The sequence below is a fragment of the Chlorocebus sabaeus genome, chromosome 9, assembly GCF_047675955.1.
Source record: "Chlorocebus sabaeus isolate Y175 chromosome 9, mChlSab1.0.hap1, whole genome shotgun sequence".
NCBI classification, from domain to species: domain Eukaryota; kingdom Metazoa; phylum Chordata; class Mammalia; order Primates; family Cercopithecidae; genus Chlorocebus; species Chlorocebus sabaeus.
In genome coordinates, this window is record NC_132912.1 from 49,605,190 (window position 1) to 49,618,280 (window position 13,091).

General features: G+C 41.1%; 1 protein-coding gene across 9 annotated transcripts in view; it reads right to left on the reverse strand.

Annotated features, from left to right (window-relative positions):
* The window catches only part of MARCHF8 (membrane associated ring-CH-type finger 8), a 212,746-nt gene that overhangs the window by 36,280 nt on the left and 163,375 nt on the right, over positions 1–13,091 (reverse strand). For all 9 annotated transcript variants that reach the window (XM_073018953.1, XM_007962533.3, XM_073018952.1 and 6 more), the window contains one exon: positions 4,727–4,777. In XM_073018953.1, coding sequence (XP_072875054.1) covers positions 4,727–4,777 — 51 coding nt within the window. The remainder of the gene's footprint in view (positions 1–4,726; positions 4,778–13,091) is intronic.

Sequence of the window (13,091 nt, forward strand, 5' to 3'; positions counted from 1 at the left end):
ATAAAATTTAGATTAAGGGGAGGGTGTCAAGGGTCTAAAGAAGCTAAGAACTGAAGGAGAAATGAGTTAGGAATTTTAGCCATTAATGCAAAAAAGGGATAAGATTGGGAGAGGCCTCTCGGACAGAACAGCATGTGCAAAGGTGCGCAGGTAGGAATTTGGCTTGTTTGAAAATCGTCAAGGTAGTCACCATACCTAGATCATGACCAAGGGGATACTGTACAGGATCAGGTTCCAAGTGGCCAGGCCCAGGTCACCTTAGATCTGACAGCTCAAGGTAGTGTAATCAGAAACACTGAAGAACTGAAAACAGAAGCATTAGGATTCTATTTACTGGCTGCTGGGTGCTAGACGGTTTGTGATAGATTCTTGAGAAGCTACTGCAGGAGTTTAGGAGGCCGGGCCTGGGAAGTGGCTGGGATGATGAAGAGGGATGAACAATGGGCTGGGTATCAAGTGTCTAGCAGAACACCATGCAAACATTCACTCAACATGTACTGACAACGTCCAGGGCTCCATCCCATCAATGGCTCTGCAGATTTAGGGGTAAACAAAGCATGGCTCTACACTCGTGGAGGTTATATGTGGGGTGAAGGTGCGACAGAAAAAAATTCATGAAAACCTAGGCAGTGATAAGTGCGATCTTGAAAAATAAAAGGAAAAGGTGTCTTTGGACCCCTTAGGACGTTAATTGGAGGTGACAAATTTCATGAAATCCCTTGGTAACAGAGGCTCAACAAATGATATCCATTAACATTGTACTATCAATACAAAGTAAGTATTGGGTGAAGACTTCGCCATTGTAATTGCTTAAATATCCCAATATGCTTCTTTTATTAACTCTTTAAGGGGATCAAATCCAGCTGCCCATTTTGAAGACAGGCAAGCCACCACAGACCTAGCAGCCTCATAAACATCCCATCCAACCTACCTGCTTCCTTCTTTGAAAATGGAGCCTGGTTTTTAAAGTCAATATGCTTGCAATACACATTGAGACACTCTGTAACAAAATCTAGATGGAATACTAGGAGGAAGGATTAAAGGTTTATTTTTTACCTCTTTTCAGCCTCTAAATTTATGCCAGCAAGAGATGAACTGCAGAAGCATAAAGCAGACTGCAGTGACTGGCTAATGTGCTGACCACAGCTGGGGTCTAAGAGTCAGCAGAAAAAGTCTCCTGACAGAGACAACGGGGATTTCAGGTAGCATAAAGTATGTCCACATTGTGGCCTCCTTTAATCTCAAGAGTGTGTCTGCTATTCTGAAGATACGACTTTACATGTCACGGCCTAAAACTGGGTTCAAACAGCAGGTTCATTTAATAAATACTCCAATAAAAAAAAAACTGACTTCTCAAAAATAGTTATCTTCCACAGGGGGCCTGCCCTCCCTTCCTCAATCCCACTGAACTGGTTCATGCCTAACCACCTTATACAGCATGCTAACTATCTTCGTTACAAAGGGGTACACTTTGCAACAGAATTTCATGTTGACAGGTTAACCAGGAAGTTCTGTGAGTAATCAAATGTTCTAAAGGCTCACTCCACTCAGATTCTCTCCAATTACCCTAGTAAGCATCCCGGAACTCACTGGACACAGTAAGTGTCCAGTCACAAACAGCACACAGTAAAAATGTATGCAAGAAGGGGCTGGGCACACTGGCTCACACCTGTAATCCCAGAACTTTGGGAGGCCAAGGTGGGTGGATCACGAGGTCAGGAGTTTGAGACCAGCCTGACCAACATAGTGAAACCCCATCTCTACTGAAAATACAAAAATTAGCTGGGCGTGGTAGCATGCACCTGTAATCCCAGCTATTCAGGAGACTGAGGAAGGAGAATTGCTTAAATCCAGGAGGCAGAGGCTGCAGTGAGCCAAGATTGTGCCATGGCACTCCAGCCTGGGTGACAGAGCGAGACTCTGTCCAAAAAAAAAAAAAAAAAAAGTATGCAAGAAGGAAAAAATAATATATGGTTCTCCATTGTTCAGCAATAAATAATAGAGCTACCATTAAATGAACTATCCTGGCCCAATCAACCTAACATCACCAGGATTCAACGAAGTTTGACAAGAGTCAGGTTTGCTGGCTCAGTGTAATAGGTGAGCTGCCCCATGGCTCCATGCAAACATTAATCCCAAGACTCGGAACAACCCTGAAGGTTATATTATTACCCTACCTTTTTTTTTTTTTTGGAGACAGAGTTTTGCTCTTGTTGCCTAGGCTGGAGTGCAACGGCATGATCTCGGTTCACCGCAACCTCCGCCTCCTGGGTTCAAGCGATTCTCTTGCCTCAGCCTCCCAAGTAGCTGGGATTGCAGGTGTGCACTACCACGCCTGGCTATTTTTTGTATTTTTAGTAGAGATGGGGTTTCGTCATGTTGGCCAGACTGGTCTCAAACTCCTGACCTCTGGTGATCTGCCTGCCTCGGCTTCCCAAAGTGCTGGGATTACAGGTGTGAGTCACCGTGCTTGGCTTACCCTACTTTTACTGATAACTAAATTAAAGTTCAGAGAGATGTCCTTTTTCAAAATCACATGGCTAGTAAGTCATCATCCATGTTAACTCCAAAACCCTTACAAAGTTCAAAATACCCACAACCGAAGCCAAGATGATAGCCTTTCCTCTAGACTTTTTAAGACGGTGGTTTGCAAACGGGGTTTTTTTTTTAACTATAGGAAGAAGTTTCCTTTAAATAAAATGTGACTGAAATCCATGAACGAACAGGTACATATTTAAGGCATAAGATGTCCTCCTTCAGAACTGCCCTTGGCTACTAGCTACTAGGGCAAGGCAACATGTGCTACTGAGTGTTTTTTAACATGTTTAATTCAACTTAAGCAAACAGTCCATCTGCAACTGCACCTTCTCACTTTTCTCCATGCTTAGACACTGATCAGCTCCTTTGAAAGGTGCAAAAATGGGCAGCAATGGTTTACCACTGCATAGTTTTAGCACTGCAGCATTCCTGGCCAAAGGAACAGCAAAAGAAAAGAAATGGAGGTTGGATGGGAAAAAATATTTTGTGAAAGGTATTCCTATTTTTAATGCAAAATTAAGTGGAAAAACAATATAATTAGATTACAAATATGCTTAAGAACAGATGAATGTCTTAAGAAGGTTTGCCAGAGTTTACTTTTAGTTTTAAAAAATAAGGTGACCTGAATGAAAACATATGTGTAGTCAGTACATTAAAATGGCATATAATGTAACTGTTCAGAGTATCTAGGAGGCCTGAGACAGCAGACAGATTTTGTCACTTGTTCAAATCCTCCCAGCTGAATCTATGTTATGTTTGGCCACATGCCAAAAACATGGGGAAAAGGGTCACCCTTGCAAAGAACTTTCATGGCCATAACTGTATGGCAAAGGGGTTGGCCAGAGTCAATGTCTGGGCTGTGAGAGGAGCGCTGCCTGGGAGCAAGCGCATCAGATATACTCTGCTGGTTCCTAGGTCATACCCTGGCAGCCAGTGTGCTGCTGGTGGGCTAAAGTGACCACACTACAGGTGAGCAGATGCTGTTGGATGGCTGATTCACTTCCCAAGCCCTCCTTTCCCTAGCTGCCTTCCAGCTAGAGGTGGCCTGTGATCCAGTTCTGGCCAGGGAGATGTAAGCAGATTTCAGGCGGCCAGGTGGGACTTCTGGGAAAACTTTTGCCTTCCTGCTGAAAGTGGTGACTCTCAGCTAACAGACCTCTTAATCTTTGATCACTCCTCTAATTCCTGCCAAGGCCACAACCACAATGCCTGAAGGTCCAGCTCTCACCGTGAGACCATCTGTCAAGTAGGAGGTAGCACAGAGAGGAAAGAGCTTGAGTCCCTGGCAACATCTGTTGCAGGGAGCCGAAGGCCCATGGGACGTGACCAACTCAGCATCCCACTGGAGGTTATATGATCAAACAGCAAACCGTTTATCACGAATGCAGGATATGAGCAAACTCACAACTGCCCCTGCTGACTGCTCCTGCTGACAGAAGGTTTGGTAGAGGCAATCACTTCCTGGAGCCGAGGTTAGCTACAGCGACATCTAGAGCCTGTTGTTTGAGGAATGCAGTCTTGCAAGCCTACTCTAGACTGAGCAGCTGACCACTTCTTCCACCCCCATTCTCACTATCTGTTTTGCCTAATAAATACAGAGGGCTGTGTAAAGCTCAGGGCCCTTGTCCATTAGAGCCAAGGTGCCCCCGACCCCTTTTTCCAAATATAAACTTTTGTCTCGTCTTTTATTCCTGCGTTTGCCCCTTGTTCAGTGCCCCTAGGTCCGTGCGGGTTACATAGTGGCGCCCCGAACAGCCACAGAATTGGGTACACTACAATCTGTGAGCAAGTCAGCCCTGGACCACCCACCTCTAGACACCTTGTCAACTGAACCACATAAATCCATAATTATTTAAGTCACCATATTTAGCTTTTTGTTACTTTCAGTCAAATATATTCCTAATTGTGGCAACAGACTCTCCTGTGCCTGAGATTTCTTCTGCCTTAAAGTATATGGTTTTCTGGAAAAAATGGAATTTTCTCCTAGAAATCACTTCCCCCTACACACACTCAAAATTGCGTTACCAGAAAAACATAACTGCCACATACCTCTTATGGTCCCAGAACAGATTATAGAAATGTATTGAGAACTCTGATGTCTTTTCAAAAAAAAGAGTACGAACACATGTAAGGCGTAAGAACACAAAAGCCTCAGGGTAATAAGTAACATTTTTCAGTGGCACGCTACCTTAGAAATGTTGCTTGAATGACTCATGGAATGTCCCAAAGTCTTCTCATTCTGCAAGAAAATCAAACAGGTTTTAATTATCAATCTTTGATTAAAATATGCAAAGAACAAGTAATTGACCATAACAACCCTACTGACAAATCATTCCCTGAACTAGAATTTGCAAAGCACAACCTACTATATACTAGATGTATGTAGCCAGGCAGTAAATATTGCACATTTGGGCAAAATGAATAAAACAATAGTCCCTGTCCTAAAGGATTTAACTTTTTATTTAAAAGATTTAATTTTTTTATTATCAGGAAAAAATAAGAGTTTAGAATTCGCTGTTAAAATAAGATGGTATTAAGTGTCTTAAATCACACTTCATGTGGAGGTTCAGATGGTGATAAGTGTCTTAAGACACATTTCAAGTGGAGAGGCTGCATGCTCAGTTGTATGAGACACAGTCCCCATTATGAGGAGCCACTGTGAAAGAGCAAAGAAAGTGGGACAGCTGACCAGCCCTGGGGTGTCTGGATAACAGTGTTGAATACTCAATAGGGACATCACACAGCTCACATCTTCTTCAACTCAGTTCCTCCTCCTGGAGCAGGGAAATCTGGAAGCCACGCCAGCCTCCTTCCTCTCATGCCCCTCCACATTCAGTCACATAGTCTTGTATCAAATTCTTCCTCCTCTCAATCACAACTCATTTTCATTTTTATTGTCAATGCTTTAGTTTAGATTATCTTCATTTCTTAGCTAGAATTCTTGAAGAATAACGTCCCACCTGGCCTTTTTACCTTTAGGTTGACCTCCCTGATACACAACTATCATAGGCTACACTGTGTATTCCCCTCCCTTCTGTGAAAATTTAGATGTTGATGTCCTAAACTTGTTCCTCAGAACATAATTATTTGGAATAGGGCCTTTAAAGATGTAATTAAGTTTACATGACGTCAATAGTAGTCCCAGCTACTCAGGAGGTGACTCTAATCCTAGTGGACTCTAATCCAATAGGACTGGTGTCCTTGTAAGAAGAGGAGATTATGACACAGACACACACAGATAAAAGACAATGTGAACACAGAGGGAGAAGACGGCCATCTACAAGCCAAGGAGAAACCAGCCCTGCTGCCACCTTGATCCCGGACTTCCAGCCTCCAGACTATAAGAAAATAAATTTCTGTTGCTTAAGCCACCTTCTGTATGGCACTTTGTTATGGCAATCCTCAAATAACTATGATCATCTTCCATCCTACAACTTAAAAAAAAAAAAAAAAGTGAACATTCTAAACATAAATCTGATTTTTAAAAATAAAGCCATTTTCCTGCATCTACTCATTCTTGCTCTAAACCCAAATGAGTAACAAATACTACTGCCTAAAGAAGAGAAGATCTTACTTGTATTTCCTTGCTCTATTCCCTAGGCTGGGAGTGCAGTGGCATGATCATGGTTCACTGCAGCCTTGACCTCTTGGGCTCAAGTGATCCTCCTGCCTCAGCCTCCCAAGGAACTGGGACTATTAAATATTTTTTAGTATTTTAGTATCCTGCCTGACTAAATATTTTGTGTAGAGACAGGGATCACTCTGTCGCCCAGGCTAGAGTGTAGTGGCACAATCACAATCATGGCTCACTGAAGCCTCAACCTCCTGGGCTCAAGTGATCCTCCCGCCTCAGCCTCCTGAGTAGCTAGGACTACAGGTATGTGCTACCACGTCTGACTAAGTATTTTTTGTAGAGACAGGGTCTCGCTATGCTGCCCAGGCTGGTTTTGAACTCCTGGCCTCAAGTAATTCTCCCATCTGAGCTTCTCAAAGGACTGGAATTATAGGCATGAGCCACCATACTTGACCTGTTTCTTCATCTTAAGGCAGTCAATTAGTAAATCATAAACTATGCTCAAATTGGTGTTGGGAGAATGTCACCAAAGAATGCTTCTAAAAGACCAAGTTTCACTCTGGGAGGCTGAGGCGGGCAGACTGCCTGAGGTCAGGAGTTCGAGACCAGCCTGACCAACATGGTGAAACCCCGTCTCTACTAAAAATACAAAAATTAGCAAGACATGGTGGCGCGCACCTATAATCCCAGCTACTCAGGAGGCTGAGGCAGGAGAATCGCCTGAAACTGGGAGGCGGAGGTTGCAGTGAGCTGAGATAGCGCCACTGTACTGCACTCTAGCCTGGGCGACAGAGCAAGACTCCTTCTCAAAAAAAAAAAAAGGACCAAGTTTAACTAGCAATTTAATTCAATCATGTTATTCACACATTCATTCACTGGGAATGAAAGCCCCCTGTCCAGAGAACAAGTAATCTGAGTTTCATTCATTAGTCAAGAATGTACTTATAGGTAAACACAGGGCACTGCTGTGAGTCTCAATTTTAAGGCCAAGCTACTGGTGACTTACTATTAACTTTTAGTGCAGTCTACTAAGTTAAAACAAAGATACCACAGGCCTTGGATTATCTATACAGAAAGCCAATTATAACCATTGCCACATTACTTACTATCTCACAAGGGATGGTTGGTTTGACACCATCTGGAAATCTACAGAGAAATACTAAGAGAAGCAATAAATCATATCCTCAGACCTTTTTGACATTAATTATTCAACAGAGAATGGATATTGGGGTGAGGGAGACCTACCTGCTAAGCTAACATTATAAATCCAGATTGAGAGCTAAAGCTGTTCCTTACCCTTTAAGAAATAAATTTGATAACGCAAGCTTTTATTTTGTTTACTTGTTAGAACAACTCATATTTTACATTGGTAAAACCAAACAAGTAACAAGCCCCAGAAAACACAGATGTTGTAAAGCCTGAAACCTGTCAATATTTGACAAGATCCACTACTTGGTAGGATCTCAACAGTTCAGTTCCAGCAGACCATCTTTTATTTTCCCCCAATAAACACTGCTTTTTTTTTTTTTTTTTGAGACGGAGTCTCGCTCTGTCGCCCAGGCTGGAGTGCAGTGGCGTGATCTCGGCTCACTGCAAGCTCCGCCTCCCGGGTTTACGCCATTCTCCTGCCTCAGCCTCCGAGTAGCTGGGACTACAGGCGCCCGCCACCTCGCCCGGCTAGTTTTTTGTATTTTTAGTAGAGACGGGGTTTCACCATGTTAGCCAGGATGGTCTCGATCTCCTGACCTCGTAATCTGCCCGCCTTGGCCTCCCAAAGTGCTGGGATTACAGGCGTGAGCCACTGCACCCGGCCTAAACACTGCTCTTTAAATGTCCATTTATTTGGACTTAAAATATATAGTTCAGGACAACAGAGATATTTTCCAGAAAGCAAATCCCAAGACTCATTCAAATCAGTCACTCTTTCCACACTTATTTACTATGCAACTACTATGTGCAAACAAACGGTGTCAGGCACAGAATATGGACAAAAATCTCACTCCTAACCATGTGCCAATGATAATATTGAGAATCCCTTATGTGAAATGTTTGCAACCAGAAGTGTTTCATATTTCTGAGTTTTTTGGACTTTGGAATATTTGCATTATACTTACTGGTGGAGCATCCCAAATCTGAGAATTCAAAATCTGAAAGGTGACAATGAGCATTTACTTTGAGTGTCATGCTGGCATTCCAAAGTTTCAGATTTTGAAGCATGCTGGATTTCGAGTTTTTGGATTAGGGACACTCAACATGTATTACCACTGAACTCCTCTGAAAAAGTGTTTTGGTGAGAAACGTCCAAACTAGGGAAAAGCTTAAGAACGACATAAAAGAAGCACATACAAGTATGACCCCACCCTGCCCTATAGTCAGAATGGTATCTTGGTTCTGAATGAGAAGTAAAGTTTGCCAAGCAATGATGTAAAGAAGTGGAATCAGACATACCAAAGAGAAAAAAGTTCCAGTTCAAGCCCAAACTAAGCTTTAATGCCCAAGTAATAAAAACCCTGGCAAATTATTTACAGCTCTTTAACACATTCAGTCACTGCTTACTGGATACCACCATCTTGTGACCCCAGGAGAGATGGAAGCCTCACTGCATCTTCCTTCCTTCCTCAGAAAAGGTACTAGGAGATGCCACACACTTTCCTGGCTTTCATCTCCACATCCCTCTGGTGGGCTCTTCACATCTACATTAAACATAAGAGCTCCTCAGAACACAGCCCCATGCCCTCTAGATTTCACCTGTTTTCTCCTTAGCCAGTGCTTCTCCAACTCTGGACACTTAATCATTTAGGGATGTTGCTAAAATGTAGATTGTGGTTTCTTAGATCTAGGGTGGATTGAGATTTCTGCATTTCCAAAAAGCTCCCAGGTGACTCCCATGCTGCTGTCCCCAGACCACAGTTTGGGGTGCAAGTTTTCATTCCAAATCCTGAACCGGAAAAATCAATAAAGGCTATGAGTTTCGTTTGTTTGTTTTTAAGACAAGGTTATTCCATGTTGTCCAGGCTGGAGGGCAGTGGCTATTCATGGGTACCATCATGTCATACTACAGTCTCTAATTCCTGGGCTCAAGTGATCCTCCCACCTCAACCTACCAAGTAGCTGAGACTACAGGCATACTACTGCATCCAAATTATGACTCATGTTTTAAAAAGCAAATCATGACTATTTTAAAAGTAAATTCCTATGTAAAAGATGGCTATGAGCCCATAATAGAGTTAGTAGAAATAAACCAATCAGGAAACACAGCGATACAGATTGGGAAAGATTGAGTCTCAGGGTGTGAGAAAACAAAGTTTTCTTAATGTAAGAAGCTACCAGATCACAAAGAGAAGCTATGCTGAAGAATAAGGCACACTTTACAATTTAATCAGTGCTGTCAACGATGCTTTGTAAGTCCACATGTGGCTCCAACAGAATGTACTTGTGGATAGAGTCAAGGCATAAAACTCACATAAACCAAATACACCCTGGAAAGTAGAAACCAATAATTATCAAGAAGACAATGAGGTGAGATGCCTAAGCAACTTTTTCGGATTCTGTATGAAAGAGTCAAACAATAGGACTTCATCATGTGGGGTTTTCCTGAAACTCTGACCAGGACTGGTCCTTAAAAAACAAACAAAATATGTGGGCAATGAACACTGCTAACTGCATACTCAATACCCATTTCCCTTTGTCCCCACCAAAAGAACTCTGACTTTGTCCTGAGCAGCAACAAACTCAGTTAAAAGTTCTCACTTTCCCACACTACTTTGCAGTTCAGGAAAAATATTAAATATATAAAAAGTTCTTTTGAAAGAAATTAACTAAATATTTTCTGGGAAAACATTTTGCTTTCCTGATATTGCCATTGCCCATTTCTCTGGAATTCCTCCTCCCTCAACCAGCCTGGAAAATAGACGTTATACCAGGAAGTAAAGCAATTCACTTCGGGACTATGAAGAAGTTACTAGAAGTCTGAAATCTTTTTGTCTCAGGTCCCCTTTATCCTGTAAAAAATGATTAAGGGCCAGGCATGGTGACTTACACCTGTAATCCTAGCACTTGGGAGGCCGAGGTGGGAGGACCACCTGAGTTCAGGAGTTCGAGACCAGCCTGGCCAACATGGTGAAACACCATCTCCACTAGAAATACAAAAATTAGCTGGGTGTGGTGGCATATGCCTGCAATGCCAGCAACTTGGGAGGCTGAAGCAGGAGAATCACTTGAACCTGAAAGGCAGAGGTTGCAGTGAGCCAAGATCACGCCACTGCACTCCAACCTGGGCAACAAGAGCAAAACTCCATCTCAAAAAAAAAAAAAAAAAAAAAAAAGATTAAGGACTCCCAAAACCTTTGGATTATGTAAGGTTTTATCTATGGATATTTGCCATATTAGAAATTAAAATTAACAGTGTAAAAAATATATCTCTTAATTCATTTAGCATTAGCAATAAACCCAGTAAATATAAGTAACATTTCAATGAAGTTAACTATTTCCTCAAAAAAACAAAAATTAGTGAGCAGAGTGGTACTCTTGTACATTTCTGTAAATCTCATTGTTTAATAGAAGACAGCTAGATTCCTGCATCTGTTTTTGTGTTAAATCTCTTCTGATCTGTTGCTTTTGTGAGGACCCATTCAAAACTCAGAGTTGATATAATCATGATTTGAAGCTGAAGACATCTGATTTTCAATGAATGCAGGAAGAAGCCTTCTCCATACTTCCCTTATATGATTAAAAGCAGAAACTGTGACAAATGAGGCTGCCACAAATTCCCTCTTCAAGGGTTTACTCCCAGGAAGGAGATCGAGAGTAAACCTACCATAATTCCCCTGTCCAGGAGGACCTTTATGGCCATGAAGAAGAAGAAAAGACACTCCCATCTGCACAAACATTATTACAAGCTTTCTTATCTCTTAATTTGTTAGGAAGGGAGGGGAGGGGAGGAGAGGGGAGGCAGGCAGGAAGGTGGGGAGGGGAGGAGAGGAGGGGAGGGGAGGGCTGAGAAAGAAAAGGAAAAAAAAGAGAAAAGAGAAAAAACAAAAGAAAAGAATGTGGAGAGGAGAGGAGAGGAGAAAGGAAAGGAAAAAAAGAGAAAAGAGAAAAAAACAAAAGAGAAGAAAGGAGAGGAGAGGCGAGAGAGGAGAGGTGAGGGGAGAAAAGAAAAACCAAAAGCAGCAGGAAATAAATAACACATCACATTCTCCATAGTACATGGGAACCACAAAAAGATTAACAGCTGACTTATCCTCAGAAACCAGGGAGGCCAGAGACAGCGGAAGGACATAAAAAACTGAAAGAAAGGCTGGGCGCAGTGGCTCACGCCTGTAATCCCAGCACTTCAGGAAGCTGAGGCGGTGGATCACGAAGTCAGATCGAGACCATCCTGGCTAACACGGTGAAACCCCATCTCTACTAAAAATACAAAAAAAATTTAGCTGGGTGTGGTGGTGTGTGCCTGTAGTCCCAGCTACTCGGGAGGCTGAGGCAGGAGAATGGCTTGAACCCGGGAGGCAGGGCTTGCAGTGAGCCGAGATCGCGCCACTGCACTCCAGCCTGGGAGACAGAGCGAGACTCCATGTCAAAAAAAAAGAACTGAAAGAAAAAAAAAGTGAACCAAGATAATTATATTCAGCAAAACTATCTTCAAAAATGAAGATGAAAAATACATTCATAACAGAAACTCAGAGAATTCATTGCAAGTGGATACACCTGAAAAGAAATACTAAAGGAAGTTTTTTGAGCTGAAAGAATGTACTGCCAAACAGTAGTCAAAAGTAACTGTGTAACTACAAAAACAAAATAAATGCATATATATATTCCTTTCTTAAATAATTTAAAAAGCAATTATATAAAAACTATGTATATAATTGTATTGTTAAACCTATAACATAAAGAAATGTAATGTATTTAAAAATAAGAGATAGGTGGGTACAAAGCTGTCATCATTATACTAATATCAGACAAAACAGAATTCAGAAAATTTTACCAGAGATAAAGGGGGACTTTTACTAGGAAAGCTTGGCATAAGGAAACGACATCACATAGAACCTCAAATACACTGAAACAAATGAAGATAATAAGGAGTGCTAAGTTTAAAATAACAAACTGTATAAACATATAATGCTCTCCTTTCCTTTATGTCTTTGAAAGACAGTTATATAAATAACTGCTACAATGTATTGTTGGGTTTGTAACATATAAAGATATGTATAAACAATTATTAGCAAAGAAACAGAGGTACACAGGAGGAATCATTTTATGTCTTACAGGAATTACATCAATATGAATCTGAAGAAGAGTCTGTTAGAAAAATACATATATATTGTAAACCCTCAAACAACCATTAAGAAAATAATTTTTAAATAGCATTAGAAATAATTTTTTAAAAATCATTTAAGGAATTAAAATATTACAATACAAAATAACACAAAAAAAAGCAATAAAGGAAAAAGGAACAAAAATGGCAAGACACATAGAAAACAAAAAGTAAAATGGCAAACAAATCAAACCATATCAATAATAGCATGAACTGCAAATGGATTAACCAATCAACAGGAAGGGTTGTCAGGATGTACAAAAACACAAAATCCAGTTGTATTCTAAGTTCAGGAGACACAATTAAGACTCAAAATTATAAGCAGGATTACAGTAAAAGCAGCAAAAAAGCACATACCACAAAAACAACCACCATAAAAAGGGGCAGTCATTATATTAATATCAGATAAAAAAGACTTAGGAAAATTTTACTAGAGTTAAAGAGGGACTTTTACTATGATAAGGTCAACCATCATGAAGGTATAATATTTATAAATATATAAGCACCTAACATGAAAACCACAAAGCAAGAACTGACAGAGTGAAAAACAGATGAATACTTGCAGACTTCAAAATACTGCTTTCAACAATGAACAGCCAAGCTATGTAAAAGACTTGAACAGCACTAAACCAGCTTGACCTAACAGACATCCATAGAATACAAAAC